Source organism: Agelaius phoeniceus, chromosome 7 (genome assembly GCF_051311805.1).
Source record: "Agelaius phoeniceus isolate bAgePho1 chromosome 7, bAgePho1.hap1, whole genome shotgun sequence".
NCBI classification, from domain to species: domain Eukaryota; kingdom Metazoa; phylum Chordata; class Aves; order Passeriformes; family Icteridae; genus Agelaius; species Agelaius phoeniceus.
The window spans coordinates 45,581,303-45,595,798 of record NC_135271.1 but is presented as its reverse complement, the minus strand read 5'-3'; the positions used below and the strand labels follow the sequence as shown (position 1 = coordinate 45,595,798).

Here is a 14,496-nt window from a genome sequence, read left to right as displayed (position 1 = left end):
CATGGCTTTGTCTTTATTGTATGGTCTAACATTAATCCTCTGATCAGATAGGCTAATAAAGCAGGACACAGACTCTTGACATAAGAACAGTTTCGTGAAGAAAAGATTTTTATTCCCAGAGATTCCTATTTTTACTCATTCAAACCACAAAATACCAATCTGCTGAACCCACACAGCAAAAGGGAAACTGGAGCCTAGATATGGCTTTAATGGAAATATTTCAAGCTAGACCTGTGTTATCTGGGGGAGATAATGCAGAGCTTTGAATCTGTGGAAATGCAGTTCTTGTACATACGTAAAATACAACCATGGATCTCCCTTTCCTGAAGGGAGACACCAGATAAGGAATGCCACAGTCATGTTCCTGCCTGGGAGACATTTGTAATGTGAAAGAGGAAGGTGGGCAGGCAGGCAAAGAGAAAAGATTTCTCCTTTCTTCTTTGAAGAATAAGGAACAAATTCTGCCCTCAGATACAATGTGAAATCTGCTGTTACAGCAAACAGGATTGGGGTTTTTATCCTTATAAGAAGTCAGAATGTGCCCCTAAATGATGAAAAAAGAAATCCCTTTGAAGTCGAGCTCTCAGTCAAATAAATAAGTACAGTGAGTATAAGACCATCCATCTAGACAAAGGAAATTGAAATAAGTTTCCATAATAGTGGATAACATGTTTGCAGTGCAAATCTCTCCCTTCCTAAAGGGTAGCAATCCACACCCCAGAAGAAGATATGGAAAACATGGAAAAATAAATTGTCCTTTAGTCCTGCTTGAAGCTTCATTAAATTTAAGCACTAGAAAATCACAAGCCCAGTGAGCTGTCAGACATGATGATGAAACAAAATTCAGAGGAACCTTACCAGAATCCCCTTTTGCCTTTTCCAGGTTGGAGTGAAGCCCTGCAGCTGCCTCAGTGGTGGCACGTGTGTCACCAATATTAAATACCCTCCAGGCCTTGGTGAATACCTGTGCTTGTGCCCAAATGGATTTGATGGAGAATTCTGCCAGGAAGACATCAGGGACTGCAAATCAAACCCCTGTGGCAGCGGGACCTGCGTGGACAGCGTGGGGAGCTACTTTTGCCAATGCCCCCCTGGTCTGGGAGGTAACACTTCTCTGTTTGCATCTCTGCTTTAACCACAGGTGTACTGAGCTACAGGATTCTTTGGGTATGGCACCACCAACATCTGCCAAATGGACTGAAAATTTAGTCCTGCTCTTCTGCTGCCATGGCTTAGCTGTAGACATAGAAAAATAATATTTCTCTATCTAATAATGAGGGAAAATGGCCTAAAGCTCTGTTGTCCTGAAATGATCACTCAAGGAGGATGTGAACCTCCCAGATCTCGGTTGCTTCCTGCTCATTTCCCATGGGTTTGTCCATCCATGATCTCATGGATGCAAGGAGATCTCATGGATCTCATGGAGCAAGGAGAAGACTGAGTGAAAGAGAGAAAAGGCAAAGATCCAGGGCCTTTTTGCACTTGACAGGAGGATTTCACTTAATTAAGCTGAGGAAAGAACAAGAATTAAATGAGGTTTCTTAGGTCTAGGAAGAAGAAGAAGATATGGAAAACATGGAAAAATAAATTGTCCTTTAGTCCTGCTTGAAGCTTCATTAAATTTAAGCACTTGAAAATCACAAGCCCAGTGAGTTGTCAGACATGATGATGAAACAAAATCTAACCCCTGAAACTCTTCCAGGCTGGTGCCCTGGTTTCAAAATTACATCCAAGCCAAAACCAGAACAGCTGGCCGAAATGTGATTTTAAGAAATAAAGGGAAGGAAGATGATCACTTAACCCCCTGCTCTGTTCCCATTCTTGAGGTTGGCTGCTGCCAGTGTTATAGGTTTTAAAACTAAAGTAGAAGCAACATCAAATGCACATAATTATTACTGCTTATTGTGCATATATACAGAAAAACAATCATTTTTAAACAGAAGCAGTGAACAGATTTTACTCAGTGGGCAAAGTACCCCTCCTGCCTGTCAGCAGCTTTATTGCTTTGGTCATGTGGGACTGCAAGCCCAGATTGCATTTCTGTAAAATTCCAGCAGAAATGAAAAATAAAAATCCTTCAGAAGTCCATGAAAATGGCCTAAAAGTTCTGTGACACCTCATCTGTGTTGACTCCAGGTAATGCTACCTGATGGCCAAAGCCTGCTGCTGTCCAAAGTCTCTAAAGCACCTGAGACTCCACTGAGGCAAGAGCACACAAGCCTAAGCATGGAGAATAAAGCTCTAACATAGAAGTTTGATCAAAATATAAAAATCCATAAGCCAACCAAACACATGCAGAATGTCTGTAATCCCCTGGAAAGAACATTCCAATGAGCAGAGGAAAAACTGGGAATTTTTACGGTGTAATTTATGGAGCTACACAATGAGAAAAAGTTTTGATTGGCTGCAAGGAGTTTGATTAAGTGAATAAAAATCAATATAATTCCATGAGTTAATAACTTCAGTGGACCTGCTGGCTGGAGAGACAAGGGCACACAGAACTTTGATGGCAGAGAAAAACCAGATTTTCCTGCACCTTTAGATCTTGCAAGTTAAATAACAGTGCAAGGGTCTTGTTGTTCTTCCCAAAATGCCAAAATACAAGCAACAAAAGAAAATAAAATAAGATATGATTGAGTGAAAAAGGAATACATCTCAAAGTTTTAATAGCAGGTGAAAAATTATAAACAAGTGGAGCTGCAAGCCAGCTGGGAAGCAGATGATTTTACTTCAGGGCAGCTTCGGTGACAACAATAAAAGCTCATTCTTGATGCTGTGTTTATGCCTCAATTCCCCAGAAAACCATCAATAATCTAATGAGAAGGCAGTGCTGTGCAGCTCAAGTGACAGCACCACTTCCCCATCAAACCTTTACAAATGACAGCAAGCAGGCAGTAGAAACAAGAAGTGAACTTGTGAGAGCTTCCCCAACAGCCCTGCAAGGGAAGCAGCAGCTCAGGTGCACCAGTGTGAGGGTAAAATGTAAGAATGGCAACAAGGCAGGGAGAAAAACCAGTAGGAAATCTGAGAGAAGGCTGATCCAGAGTTATTACTGGATTTCTGAGTGTTCAAAGCTCATTCATTTTTCATCTGCATTGTCAACAAGATAACAAAGCTCCCTGTTGTTTATTCTTTTGGCCACAGAAAGCAAGAACATCACCCACCTGAGAACTCATCCTTGATAACTATCCCAATCACAAAATCATTATTTCTTTCCCCATTCAGCAGTGATTAGTACAAAGTTGGGGGTGGGATGGGCAGCAAGATGGAACCACGATTTCATTTTATATTTCAGGAAACTGAAGAAACTCACAGGATCTGTTACTGGTTTCTAATAGCCATAGAGACCCTAAAGGGGATTTTTCTGTTCCTTTAGAGTCAGCTTAATGTGAGCAAAAAATCTTTCTTTGCATCTGTAGGTGGTCAGCTCCTATCGAGGCTTGAAAGGACTTTATTTTCTCAAACAACTTCCCATGCAGGGATGGAGAAATATAGCTGGCACACAAACAGATGGTTCAGCCTTGGAATTTGATGAATTTCTATTCCTATTATTTTTATTTGTACTGTAGCAGTGCCAAGACAGTTGAGACTCCCCTGTGCTACAGTGCACAGGAGGTCCTGTAAACAGAATAATTGACACTTCTTGGTGCAGTTTCATGTCCATTTCTGCTGCTTCTTCAGCATCATGCAGCCAAGTTTCAGTCTTTGCAAACATTTCTCCTTGGATTCATCAGGTTTGTCATTATGCCCACATTGGTCAGACACTGTTTAAAATCTCTGTGTGACAAGCAGTGCTTGCATAGTTTCACCTTTACATCACAAAAATCAGCCAAGGGGCTGAATTTCATCTTGTTACTTATGGTGTTCCTTTGATTTCTGTAATGCCCTTGTCTTTGAGATATGAAAGACAACCCTTTGAAGTGAAAAAAAAAGAGTATTTAAAGGTGAGAAGGGAAGTATGAGAGGGACCAAGGGAGAAGTGACTGTTGTTACTGGAACTGGGAACTTTGATCCTCCTCTCATTGTTTATGGTGGCGTGTTTAGTCTTTGTATGATACTCAGAGAAAGAAAGTAATTGCTAATTTAATCAGAGGGCTACTCATTCAATATTTTCCATGTGATGTCTAATAATTTCCCAATGCATCACCAGAAATCAGCATCAGAGAAAAGCAACCTGATGCCAGGAATGTGATAATTGAAATATGATGAAATATAAACAGTCAGCCACAATTTAACAAGGGAAGGAAAAAGGTAAGCCCAGACCTACAATGCTGTGTGATGTCCAGTTTCAATAAAAGAAGCAAGAAGCATGAAAACCTTAATAAATTATGTTGAGATGGCACAGGAAAAGGGATGCAGCTTTCTTGCTGCTGCTCTTTTTTTCCTCAAGAAGAAGCAGGCATGGGAAGATGTCACTGGCTTTTTAGGCAGCTCAAACTATAAAGAGACTTCAATTTGAGTTTTTCTACAGTGAGATACTATTTTAACATGAAAGTACTAGTGAAAGCTGTCTGCAACGCTGAAGCAATGAGAGATTATGTTGTAGGAGGTGAATAATAATTCTCTGGTTTTATCATCCTGCAATTCATTCCTCTGTGACAAATGTATTTTTTGAAAGAAAAAAAAAAAAAAAGATTCTTTTATCTTTAGACCTTTTGTCCCAGTAAAGCTGGATATGTGATATGGATCAAACCTTTCTGTACCTGGTGCTGTGTGTTGAGGCATGTCCCTGGATTCTCCAGAAGCTGTCCCAATCTCCTTGTTTATTCCTGCAGGGAATAAAATTATATTAAATTAATGAAAGTGGTCAGGGCTGGTTTGTGGCTGCCCCCAGGGCTGTACATCCTGTGACCAGCAGTAGCCAAGCAAGTTTGCCCAAGTGCAGAGACAGCAGCACCTGCAGCCTGGAGAAGTTTTAAACAACATTAGATTTGGTTACTCTGCCTCATTGCTGTTCAGATAGTGATTTTATCTTTTGGGTCACCCTCCCTTAATTTGATTCATTAAATCACTCAAAGTTGTGAATTTGAAAATCAGTTGCTTTAAGGGGTTTTTAAAACCTTCTTTCTAAATTCAGCAATAGTCAAGAGATACTGTTTTGGATTCAGATCCTGTGGCAGCCTGTCCTCTGAATACCAGCGCTGTGGCTCAGTGACATTTTCAGAATGTTCCTCCAAATTTTGATTTTAAATTGAAAAATTTGGGTTGTTTTCTAGAACTCTGATCATTTTGTAAGGTTTACCTTCAACCAGACTCTATCAGGCCAGCTCACAGTTGTGTGAGGTTCACATGGAAACAGAGAGTACAATAGAGGTCAGTACATGGCTCCTCACATCCTGAAGCCAAAATGGTGAAATTCATGGAGTTCTTCAGTACATGCCAAAGATCTCACATTAACAAGACAACAAAAACAGCAGCAAAGGCATGACATGAAGGGGCAATATTAATTTCATTTATGTGCATTTTTATTTAACATGCACAGCTTTCCATGAGCAGTAGTCTCAAATTCAGCACTTCTGGTGCCAATAATGACAGCAATAAACAGTGTGATAAAAGCAGGTTTAAGTGAGACAGTGGGGAATTTGGCTGGAACATGAGTGACATACCCTGTAATGAGTTTGCAGCTGAGAATTGAGCCTTTGTCTGCTTCAACATTCGAGCTGAACTAAAACCAGGGAACCTTTCCTGATTATTAACTTCCCCTTTGCTTTGCCACAGGGCTCACTTGCCAGGAAGACAAGAATGAATGTGAAGAGGGTCTTTGTTTTCCTGGAGTGTCTTGTATGAATACCTTTGGATCTTATGCATGTGGAATTTGCCCCACTGGGATGGAGGGAGATGGTAAAACTTGCAAATGTAAGTGCTTTACATGATTTCTTTTAAGAGATAGGGGGACAATGGGTTCAATTCTACTGCTGTTATCCCTAATTGAGTATTTTGCCACTCATTTCAAGTACAGACCCTTAAATGTACAAATCAGACTATTGTCATGTTATACTAATGTGGATATTTGCAAATTGCTCTGCTGTTTTTCATTCTGGTGGAGAAGGAGCACCACAGCCTACAAAAGAGCACTTTACAGATAGATAATGTACCAAGGACACTGCACATTCCCCACTATTTCACTCCTAAATACACATCCATTTGGTGAGCACCTCCAGGGCTGATTTTGCTTTGGGTGAGAGCTGCTAGGAGAGTAAGAGAAAGGCCAATATGCCCAACCTTTCCATCCTTTCACCTCTGTTTCCAAGGTGTGCTTTCATTAGAGGACACAGCCCAGGGAATGCTTGGCATGAAGTCATTCCTCAGATCCCTGAGGTGAAGGAAAGGGTCGTGAACAGTTTTAGATCTGCTCAATATTTGCTTTTAGAGCAACAGACTCTTCACTGGGGAGCCTACAGTGACTCTGGGACCTTGCCAGTGCACTTGATGTGACTCACACACAGTCTGCTTGTTCCAGTCACATGGACAAAAGCCTTCTCCAAAAGAATTTTTCTTTTTTTTTAAGCAGAAGGCGATAAATCAACACTTGAAGACTTTTTCGGTTGTTTCTTGGTATTTCCAAAGAAATCCAAGTGGAAGATGCAGATATTTCCTGTGCAGCCATTAACATTTCCTCATATTGACTACAGAAAGGAAAGAAATATCCACTGTAAACAGACTGAGTGGAAGCTGCAGGACCCTGGCACCAGCAGCACTGCTTTTGCCAGATTTACCAAACATTCCTTCAATCACATTGCCAAACACCTGTATATAAAGTTTTCTGTGCTGTATCATTTGGCCACATTGGTTATTTCAAAGTGCTTTTGCATCTGTTTCACAAATGCATATTTTAGTGGTTAACTTGATCCACAAAGGAGGGATATACCAAATAATGTGCTTTTGAAAAATGTAACATTTCTTATTTTGCATTTTTTAATTACAGAAAAAAACCAATCTGTTTCTGAAATGGAAGTTTATTAGAAGGAATAAACCTGAGGGCTTATTTGTTCACCTAGGATAGGACAGAAATCATTATTTTTAGCTCTGATTCAGAAACTTAACATTCCCGCTCTTACCTTCCTTGCCTAAATGAGTATAAAGAGAAGAAGGATTGAAGTTGTTCTGTAGCTTCCAAAGTGAGAAACAGCTCATTGTATTGTTTAATATATATATAAAGAGTCAGAATTTCAGGCTCTATTAAGAGCAAAGAATATTCAAGACACCCAAGGCAATAATTGTTTAGCTTGCAGCACTATCTACATAGACTTTACCCCTAATTCACTACCTTAAAATTATGCAGAAAATCCCATTTTTCAGAGTTTCTTCATGGCATCCACGTGCACTTTTCACAAGTGTTTCCATGCACACAAAGCTGGCAGCTGAACTGACTGACAAACACACCCACCAGAGTTTCAGAGAGAAGGAGAGGTTTCAAGGAGAGGCAAAACCCAGCCAGAGCACAGCTCCCAGGGTGAGGCACAGCATCCCCATCCAAGGGGCAGGGCTGTCAGACACTGCTTGACCTGAGCCCCTCCAGCTACCCTGAGCCCAGTGAAAAATCACAGTGCACATTTAGGACCCCAGACAGGCAAAATTCAGAATGCTTAGCCATAATAATTTCATAATAATAACTGGTTAAAACTTTGCTGTATGCCAGCAGCTGGACCTGATCTGCCTTTATTTGCTTGTTGGCTTCCAGGGTAAATTTGTGCCAGGTTACCTGATTTGCTGCTGCTGGGGGTTTTTATCATCAATCACAGCTGAGCTCTAACACCTTGTTTTTGTCTCTGTGATATTTTCCACAGCTGTGCTTGCTGCTGATGTTACAGAAGCTTTAAGCAGTGGCAAAGGTGAATTGAACAGGACTAAGGTTAAGCAGCCACTGCAATCCTTGGAGACAAAGGATTCTCCTGTAATTAAGAATTTTAACATAAGTGATAGGCAAGGTAGGTATACAAGGATATAAATCTTTTCCATTTGGGGCAGATTCAGAAATCATTAATTTTAACACCTTAACAGTAAACACAAACTAGCTGTTTATAACAAAAGAAAATTTTAGTTAGAAAAAAAACATTCAATACATCAGACTGTGGACTGCTGCTACAATTTGACATGGAAGTGAGGCATTACAACAATAACAATCAGAGTGGTCAGGCTTAATTAGACATCACCACTTCTGAGGTAGGACAAAACCACCCCAAATTATAGTGATCAATGCCAAGGAAGATGATAAAAGTGGCAGCTTATGCCAGCTTGCCATTACCAAGTGATGCTGGTGTTTTATTTCAGTATTTAATGGGCAGCCATTGAATTTCTACTGAGTTTTAATCATGAGATCAACTCAAGGAATGAACTTGCCTGTGGCAGTAGCTTTTCCCAGAGGTGCAGCACTCTCTGACATGGGTGTGCACCCGCACCATGCTTGTGTTGGTCCCGCTCTAATGAGTGTTACATTTTTAATTGATTTTCCAGTGAAAGCAGGCAGCAAAAAATTGAGATTGGTCATATATGTTGTACAGAGACAACAGATAAATAACATATTTTATATGTAAAAATAACATATATGTGTATATATATATGTGTGCATATATGTATATATTGTATACATATATTATATATAATATATGTGTGTATTATGTATATATATATTATATATAATATGTGCATGTATTATATACATATATACATATATTATATGTAAAAATAACATATTTTGCATGTAAAATAAAAGGATTTTTTTTCTTACTCTCTTTTTAAAAATATCAGTACCAGTCCAGCCAGCCCCTAAGCAGAGCCTGCCTCCTGCAGGTATCCTATATCATGATACTCTAGGTAAAGTTCAAGAATAATGCAGAAAATACATGAGAATCACAATGGAGACCTCACTGGAAGCAATTAAAAAGGATCTACAACCATCATTAAGATTCTATTCATCATCTGTTCTCTGCCTTGACACTATTAAATACTTCACAGGCAGTTCATATACACTTGCTATTCAGTGACATCATAAGTTCTAAAATATTATATACTACCAGAGTGTCAAATTTTGTACATAGTCCTAAGATAATTAAAGCAGTTTTCCGTAATACAAGGTTTGGCACATTAAGGATGATTTCCAGATCAGAAACATATGTACTTCACAGTGTAATTTCAAAAGTACAGTATAGGTGCTGTAAGGTTTGATAATTACCTTCCAATTATAAAAGACCAAAAAGATGTCAAATAATACCTTTTCTCACTCAGTTAATCTTTCACTTATGCTGAAAATTACATTTTCTATATTTTACATGATAAATGCCAAACAACTTCGAGTAATAAACTTGAAAACATGCAATTAGAGGACTAATAAATCTTGCTTTAATGAGAAACAGCTGCTCTGTTGCACTGTGCCTACAGGACATTCCCATCTTTGGCTCAAGGTTTGCGAACATTTCGCATTAATTAGACTTGAAAAGAACAAAAGCACTTACAAAGCTTTAGCTGGGCTAAACTTTAGATATGTGTTTCACCTGATAAATGGTGAATAAATGCTTGACCTGTCCTGTTTTGGCTGCGCAGGGGCCGTGGCACAGGTGCCACATTCCCATCTTCGGCTCAAGGTTTGCGAACATTTCGCATTACACTTGCAAAGAACAAAAGCAGTTACAAAGCTTTAGCTGGGCTAAACTTTAGGTATGTGTTTCATCTGATAAATGGTGAATGAATGCCCTGTTTTGGCCGTGCAGGGGCTGTGGCACAGGTGCCCAGCTGTGCCAGCAGGCCGTGCTTCCCTGGAGCGCCCTGCTTTGACCGCAAGCCCCCCTACCTCGGGTACCTCTGTGGCCGCTGCCCTGCTGGCTTTGTTGGAAATGGTCGGAGCTGTACCAAAGTCCCCAGAGCAGGTACGTGCTGGTTTTTTTGAATTTTACAAAGGTTTTGCATAGAAAGGTGTAGGGAGATAGAATATAAGAAAACAAAGATAGCGTAGAAAATAATCTTACCCCGAAGGAGTTGCAGCTGGCCCAATTAGCAAAGATTAGGAACAGGCCTGACTTTAACAGGCCACAGGTGTAAGCAATGAGAAGGAGAGTGCTATAAAAGAGTGGGGTGGTTGAGAAGGGAACTGGAGTCAGTTGGCTGCTTTGTGAAGAAGAGTCAGTGCTCTGAGGAGATGCCTGTGAGAAAACACCAAGAAGGTGTGAAACTTTTGTGATGAGGAGACAACAGCACAGAACCCCTACAATAAGATGACAACAGAAAGGCTGTGAGACAGTGCAACCTAGCAGGGCACCACAACACTCTGAGCTCTGGGATCAAGTGCTGGTGGCTGTGTTGTGTCGCTCTCAGCTGAGGAGCAGCTGGCAGGAATTATTTCAGCAATACGTGGCTCCATGTAAATCCAGTAGATGAACCACCTCATTTGCTACTAGGGGGAATTCTTCATGTCAGGACTTGCTCAGTGGTATGAATCACTACATCTGTATTGAATCACCACATCTGTGTTTCTGCCATGCACTGGCACAGGAATGCAGGACTCGTTTCCTCCTCAGTAAGATCAGAACATGACGTGATAGATACGTGCCAGTATCACTCAGCCCTCCTTCTTTCCTAATTCTTCTGTAAGGCATCTGTTCTGCAAGGTGACCTGTGAAGACAATAATAAACAAAGTGTCATGTAAGAAGAGCTATACAAACGACTGAAGGCAACAGATAATTAAAGAATTTTTGTAGTATTATTCATAGCCTAAGCAGTAATCTTCCTCGGGGAGCTCTGAAAATCAGCTGCTCCCATTAATCTGTGAGGACTGAAGAGAAGGCCTCATTAAAAGAGGTCTTCTGCTGTGGTGAAAGAAAATCTGTGTCCTGACCTCAGCACAAAGTGGCACTGACACAGCTGTCATCTGATCCTGCTCCCTCTCAATGATATTCCCATAATTCAATGTATGGTTCTATGGCACAGTCTGGATGATTGTCCCATTTTTACTGCCAGGGCTACTCACGTTTATTCCTTAATAACAGCAGTTGCCAGGTTAGATTCCTTGAAATCTTTTTCCTAAGTATTCAAGTCAGAGTGGCTGAAACCTGCCAAAATTGTTCCCTGACCTCCCACACCTGACCAACCCCCCTTCACTTCCTATTCTGTATCCAAATCAATGGCTGTTACCTTGCTGTTATATTTTAACACACTCTATCAAAGTGGGAGCAATTTTACTGCTTAGTGTAGGTATCATCCAATCTCGTGGAACTATAAATTGATTTTAGCCAGTTCTCAGAATCTAAAGGTCACAAAAATAAACTCAACATTTTTCTCTCCCTAGCAATGAGTATGTACAAAGTATTACTTAGTCTGCCAGCATCACTAAGCCAGCTATTGACTCTTCTATAACTTGGGGAAGCTGTAAAAGTGGTTGAGGAAGAAAAAAAATCATTGTGCATATAAATAACTTTTCTGTTATTGCCCAAAGCTGAGCCTTGTCATTAATGGGATAATGGGACACACATTGTGCACCCCAAAGGTCCTTTAAATGCTGTTGAGTAGAGCAGGCATTCTACAGCTGCAGGTATTGGTACAGTAAATCAGGCACACTTACACTGTGCTTATATAAACATTAACCAATAAATTTGTCTGTGTTCTGGAAAGGGGAATGCAGAGAGAAGCTGCCATTTGCTGTGATTCATACCTGCCATATACAACTCCAGGCAAAGATTTAAGAAATATCCCAGGTATCAGGACCTGAAACAAGTACATGCTTCCTTCAAAAGTGAGCTGTACATCAGAGGCAGGGGGATTGTTTTACATTTTTCTCTTGAATATGCAAACTGAGCCAGGACTTCATGCTGGAAATGATGCCAGCTTGAACACTTCAGGAAGGGAATGAAGAGGAATTATTTTTTTTGTTCCAACAGAAGCTTATATTCACTCCTGTGAATTATATCACAATGCAAGCAATGAGAATCTTGTGCCTCAAGGTTAAATGAGAGTAGTCATTTGTTTTAATACTTAGAAATGGAAGCAATTGTTGCAGCTTTAGGAGTGTCCTAATTTATGGCCAAAATGATGGGTTTAACTCTGCTTCCCAAGTGCTTTGCCAGTAGAAGCAGAAGTATTGTATAGCATTGATTATTAAAAGATATCAGACAAAAAAGAATTAACTCTCAATTAAATTTATGTACAGTTGTGGATTATGATTATTGTGAAATCCTCCCTGTTGTAATAATAGCTTCTATCCCTTGTAACTCATGCCATCAGTCTTCAAATGAAACAGAACAAATCCTCTTCAACTTGCTACAGTGCCTGTGAAGGTACTGAGATTATGTGCCACTTCTTTCCAACTCAAGTAATTTTAATCTAAAAATGCTCCTGCTAATCCCTATTTTGTACTTTTATTGGCTGCTTTTCACATGAAATTATAGTCAATTGCAGTGATTTAAGGATTAAAGGATAAGTATTTCTTCATACCAAAACCACAAAAATTACCCAACTGCCTTTGTAGGCTGCTGAGGAGAAAAATATTCCAGAGGAAAATTGTTTCCTAAGTCAGTGTTTGATGAGCTGCACCCAAAAATTCCTTCAATTTTGATTTATAATCAACAAAGTACAATTTCCTCAGCATTGATATGTGATAGGTATTCATCTCTTGAAGTGCCTGACTTACTGCAAACTATGTAACTCTAAAAATAAGTTTCTGAGCTACATTTATCTGCTCTAAAAATGCAGGGCCTCATTCTGTTCTCACATATTTTACCTGGCTTATATCTGTAGTTTGTACCACTTTAAACAGACCATACTTGGTTGCAATTTTTTTTGAAGTACATCAGAACAGTCTTAAAGAAAAGCTAGTATGGAATTTCACATATAAAGGGAAGTGATTTTTTTTTTTTAAACAGATTCTCCTATCAGAAACAAAAAGCTATTCCTGTCCCTTTCAGACCCATAAAGCAGGTATCCTACATTTATGTAAAAATTTACTAGCAGGGTCAAAAGTCCCTTAAGTCTGCTGGCATTGCAATAAAGAGGAAAGCCTGAGGAATTTAAATCTGTCCAGGCTTCCCTGGGCACATTTCACTTTTGTATAAAATATCTGTTTCTTTTTTGCTAGAAGAGGCAGATCTAGTAAATCAAACCACCCAGTATCATTGGTCATACTGTTGGCACAAAGAAAATGAATATATCCTAATGGGGATGCTGGTGATGCTCCTGCACGCTGCAATATCCGTTCTGCTCAGGAGCTGTGGATATTTCTGCAGACTGCTTTCATCACTCACAGTCACACAGATACCCATCTGTTTGCACTTTCTTTAGCAGGTTGGAGAGGTTGGTGTCATCACAAAGGATTTATTTTTTAACTATTAGTAAATCAGCAATTTTACTGGACACAGCAGTGCCACATCCATCACCCATAAAAGATTGTTTGTTCAGAGCCAGCTCTTCCTGCCTCTCCTGGTTTAGGCAGCTGAAGATCAAGGGAGGGAGGTGATTTTATGATCTCTGTAATCGAGTTCTGCTTTCCCATTCAGAGCAGCACTGCAAGATCTCCTGTCATAGCAGTTAATTTGCAGTATTGTAGACATTTGGCACTTGCTGTACTTTTGCATGTGCAGCTATTTGTTATGTTTACGTGCTCTGTGCTTCACACTCCTCCAGTGTCTGCACTGTGCATCTGAATTCACTTTGATTTTACATCAGGGAGACCTCTGTCACCCTCTCATTTGCACCACTGTCAGATCAACATCAAGGTGTGGATTTAAAAGGAGAATGAAACATTTTGAAGTACAAGAAGGTGTGTGTCTTTAAACACACGCTGCTCAGTCAAACACCAGAGGAACATGTTCACCTTAAGTTTTGCATTCTTACATTTTAACTTGGAAATCACTTCTGTCATTATTAGCACTCATCATTAATCACTACCTATGAAAAATAAATATCTCCAGTAAGAGCTTTGGTCACTAACTCAAGGTTTCAAGTCTGGAGATAACTGCAGGAGTAAGGACTTCTTACTGCCTGGAACCAATCAAATGATTTTGTTTCAAGAGATGACTGAGGAATGTAATAGATTCCTTTCATCTTTTATCTAACAGAATTGATGAATTTGCATTAAAAAGATCAAGGCCCAGCTTCCAGTCTCACTTACCCCAGTGTAAATCATAAGTGACTCCACTGAGCAAGTAGCATTACCCTAATGGACTGAGCTGAGCACAGCTCCTGGAAGACACAAAAAGCCCCTGTTAAGGCAGGCACATCACACACAGGACCTTTAAATCCAAGTTCTGTGTGTACCAATAGGTGTAGATAAAAGGCAAGCACTGTTCAGCATTCAGAGGGTGCTCTGCAAAGAGGAGCTAACCCATCCTGATGGGGTTTATGCAACAAGTTACACGGCCTGAATGAAGGCAGGGATGGAGATGCTGCAGCCATCAGCTGTGAGGTTGTCTCAGATCCTTGCAAACACAAAACAGAAACACTGAACACACAGCAAAGGATACTCTGATCTGCCTCTGTGGGGTAAGAGCTCTCAGCTCTGCCTCTGGGCTCCA

At 40.1% G+C, this 14,496-nt stretch overlaps 1 protein-coding gene across 1 annotated transcript in view; it reads left to right on the top strand.

Annotated features, from left to right (window-relative positions):
- Positions 1-14,496, top strand: part of LOC129122742 (von Willebrand factor D and EGF domain-containing protein-like) — a 168,123-nt gene that overhangs the window by 106,682 nt on the left and 46,945 nt on the right. Inside the window, 4 exon segments of the mRNA XM_077181864.1 lie at positions 884-1,103; positions 5,719-5,856; positions 7,788-7,928; positions 9,708-9,863. Of these exon segments, the coding sequence (XP_077037979.1) occupies positions 884-1,103; positions 5,719-5,856; positions 7,788-7,928; positions 9,708-9,863 (655 nt within the window).